Source organism: Triticum urartu, unplaced genomic scaffold (assembly GCF_003073215.2).
Source record: "Triticum urartu cultivar G1812 unplaced genomic scaffold, Tu2.1 TuUngrouped_contig_28, whole genome shotgun sequence".
Taxonomy (NCBI): domain Eukaryota; kingdom Viridiplantae; phylum Streptophyta; class Magnoliopsida; order Poales; family Poaceae; genus Triticum; species Triticum urartu.
Genome location: NW_024113297.1, coordinates 1 through 3,624, shown reverse-complemented (window position 1 = coordinate 3,624; position 3,624 = coordinate 1). Strand labels below are relative to the sequence as shown.

The following is a 3,624-nucleotide window of genomic DNA, read 5'->3' as shown; positions in this document are numbered from 1 at the left end:
ACGGCGACATCCATGCACCATTTCTTTGCTGAAGTCATCATTGTTCGGGAAAGAGGTGATAGTTGTCAATGTTTTGCTGCATTGGGTTGCCTTATTATCTACGGGTCTCCCTTTTTCATGTAGGTTGTGTGTGTCCTAGCCATGCAGAAGTTAGTTGTATAATTATGATGTTTGCAATATTATGATGTAATGCGACATTATGACTTGATACAAAGCGCCCTTTATTAAAAAGGTTTAACGATACATAAATTACAACTTCAAAACTGCATATGTGTGTGAAAAATCAAGAAAGAAGACTTTGTCTCTCATTACATATTCTCAGTGCTACCCACCAATACAAACATTGCTAAACATCTCATCCAGTAATCCAATATATATCATCTTTTTCTCCCGGAGAGAGAGGGAGAGGATCTCGCGGATGTCGTGCTGGACCAAGCCTCCGCCGCGTCTAGGTCGAGGTCTCCCCGCTCGGGGGAGAGCGCGGCGTCTGCAGTGTCCTCGTCGATGAGCCCGGCTAAGGGTCCACGCGGTCGATCCGACGGCCAGTACGCGCCTCTGGATCGGGGCGCCGCGCTCAGGAGAGGGCTCTAGACGCCAGCTCGCAGCACCGGAGATGCGCAACGGCCCTAGACGCCACCTCGTTGCATCGGAGATGGGTGATGGCCTGGACGCCGCTACTCTCTGGTGGCGGAGGATTTGGGGGCTCCCGGGCTGAGGAGAAGAAACAGGTGGATGGAGGGAGGTATATGGCCTGAAGAAGAGGATTTGGGGACGCTAGTGCTCCCGCTCGAGGGAAAAGGCTGGGAAGAAGAGCAGAACGCCGGCAGCCCGGTGGATTGAGGATGAGGTGGATTGGATGCGGAGGAGAAAGGGGAGAGATCGAGGAAGGGAGGAGGGGAGGGGCGACTCTGCTTAGCGGCTTTATTAAGGGGCAAATGACGTTTGGCCTTGACTAGCAAAGTGAGGAGAAATCTCAGTTTCATGTATTTTATCCAACTATGAGCAAAAGTATGCTATTTAATCAAATAAAAGAAAGATGTGCTATAGGAGCAAAGTGCCAGAAAAAGTGTGGCATTTTCTCAAATTGCTCAAGCTGTCCGTATCTAGACAAATCCAAGACAAGTAATTCGGAACAGAGGGCGTATAACCTAACACAAACAAAATCCACCACACGAACGTTAAGCCCTGAACAAACAATTAAAGCTGCTATAGCTGACTTGCAGTAAACAATATTACAGATCTCTGAATGGTTTCTGGTGGGCTGACCTGAAGCAAAAGCTTTTATACACCTATAATAACATCGCTTGATGGTCACAGTTCAGCTTGATGTATCAGTTCTCTCTATCGAACCTGGCACTGGCTTGATTGAATCCCACGTTGCTGGAACTGGCGCACCGCTTTCTTGTTCCTCCAAATCTAAGCATGATCCATTTTCTCCGCTACCTCCTTGCTTGCAGAGAGCTACTTGCTCTATTCTCTTCCCCCAGAGAACATTGTACAGGCCACCAACCATGAGCGCGCCACTTATTACACTGTTAATCAGTAGAAGAAAATATGAAGATATTTTTGGGTGTAGTACTTCTGCCTAACAAGCAAACATTAAGAAACGCACCTTCCAAGGGTGACTGCTTCTCCTATGAGAAGTGACAGAATGATTGTGATAACCAAAATTAGGGGTACCGTCATGGCCAGGAATACTGGGCCGCACCTGCCAATCACCCAGATTTGGAGGTAGTTTGCCAATGCGGTAACAAATAAACCCTACAATGTAAAGTAATTTCACAGGGTCAGGACTTTCTTTTCAACTTGTACGGTAACATCTTACCGAAAAAGTTTTTTTACCGAAAAAGATAACATTCTTCTTACAAACACCATGTATGGTTTTCGGGTCCGGTTTCCCTCATTAACTGGCCCAACTCTTTTCTTCTTAATGCAACGCGGCAGCTCCCCGCCCTCTAAAGAGGTTTCGTAAAAAAATGAAGGATTTGCTATTGCTGAGGGGATTCTTATACTTACACAATAGATGATCGCCACAAGACCTACATCCAGTCCCAACTTCCATCTTGAAAAGTCCCTCTCCATCACTAGAGCCATAAAAAATGATTGAACAGTCGCAAAGACAATCTGAAGGCTCGTGTTAAGCAGCATGGACGGATACTCCTCCAGCAAAGAGCCCTAGAAGCAACATGGAATAAATTAGCATCTGAACATGCACACACACCGTACCTGAATCTGTAACCTGTGCACACAGCAAGATGCATACCTGAAACACTGTCCAAAGCGCAAACATTACAGTCGCAAGAGACTGCAGGAGAATTCCCAATATCCAGCTCCTTGAGGGATGAGTATCAACTCGACTTGGGTGGCGAAAAATAGGATGATGGACTATAGATTTGAGCTCTGGTCCTTGGTATAACGCTAGTACAGTAACACCAGCCGCACAAATCACTATACCAGAAACTTTCACAATCCCATGGAAGCTCTTTAATTGCAAAGACTCCATTCTGCCATAAGAAGAATAACAAATCACTCACTTATCCACAATTTGTTTTATCATAATATTGTAGACAAACCAAGTTGAACCTATTTTCAGTCCCACTATTGTTACTACACCATGTTCATCAAAGCACTCACATCTACACAAAAGTAGGTTTACACTACTAAATAGTAGTAATGGTAAAGATCTGACTTGGTGGTGGTTCATTCACTTCTTAAGTTATTTGAACCACCACAGTCGTCGTCCATTTTCCAGAGGTTGCACGTATGGTTGATTTAACTAATGCATATTTCGTAATGATGTTTTTTTATGAAGCATGGGCTATGTGTCACACGTTTAACCAACTGACAAATTTGTAGGAAAACATAACTTCAGTAGCAGCGCATGAGCATTTAGCTAGCTAGTAATTTTTTTATTAGGTTCAAAGAAGCGCACATAAACAAATGTCACAATGGTACATCAATGTCAATTAGTGCAGAGAAATAAATATGTACACCCAAATAAGTATCAGCACCCTAGTAGGTATCGGGTAACCATACAATGCGACTACATACTCGATAAGGCCAGAGAATTAAGGGATGTTGCTCAAATCTACCATCACACTAATTATCTTGTCCATGTGTCCAGCCCTTTTCACATTAACAAATGATTTTTCATCACATCATAATTCTCACAATTATTCACGCCATCAACCCAATATCCACGATTTCGGCCTACCATCCCGAGGCATCGCGTGGGTCATCTTCTAGTATCAACTATGTATGTTACAAACTTGAATCTTCTTCTCATAATCACACATTTATGCAAAGCTATTCTTCTGTATTCAATGCAAATAGATTATATATAGATATCATACTCATGCAATATATGTGTGGATATCACAACTACAAATTTGCTGAGCTTAGTTTGATGACATATTTAAATTTTAGTTACCACAAGGCAATGTAAAAATGTTCTACCCCTAGGAATGTATTGCAATTATCATTAAAAACACATACCCCAACAGAAGAGCCAAAAAGAAAGTTAACACTGGCAGGAGATTTAGTACTGCAGAAGCAGAAGTTGCTGAAGCATAATTGAGACCAACACATGATATGTTAAGAGAAGCAGACATCCTGGGAAAATGA

At 43.0% G+C, this 3,624-nt stretch overlaps 1 protein-coding gene across 1 annotated transcript; it reads right to left on the bottom strand.

Annotated features, from left to right (window-relative positions):
• Positions 1-1,192: 1,192 nt before the first annotated feature.
• Positions 1,193-3,617, bottom strand: LOC125527063 (WAT1-related protein At5g64700-like). The gene is made up of 5 exons (XM_048691635.1): positions 3,496-3,617; positions 2,264-2,504; positions 2,017-2,175; positions 1,613-1,761; positions 1,193-1,532 (listed from the first exon to the last, which is right to left on the bottom strand). The coding sequence occupies exons 1-5, from the start codon at positions 3,609-3,611 to the stop codon at positions 1,319-1,321; spliced, it is 879 nt and encodes a 292-aa protein (XP_048547592.1). The 5' UTR covers positions 3,612-3,617; the 3' UTR covers positions 1,193-1,318.
• Between the last annotated feature and the right edge of the window lie 7 nt (positions 3,618-3,624).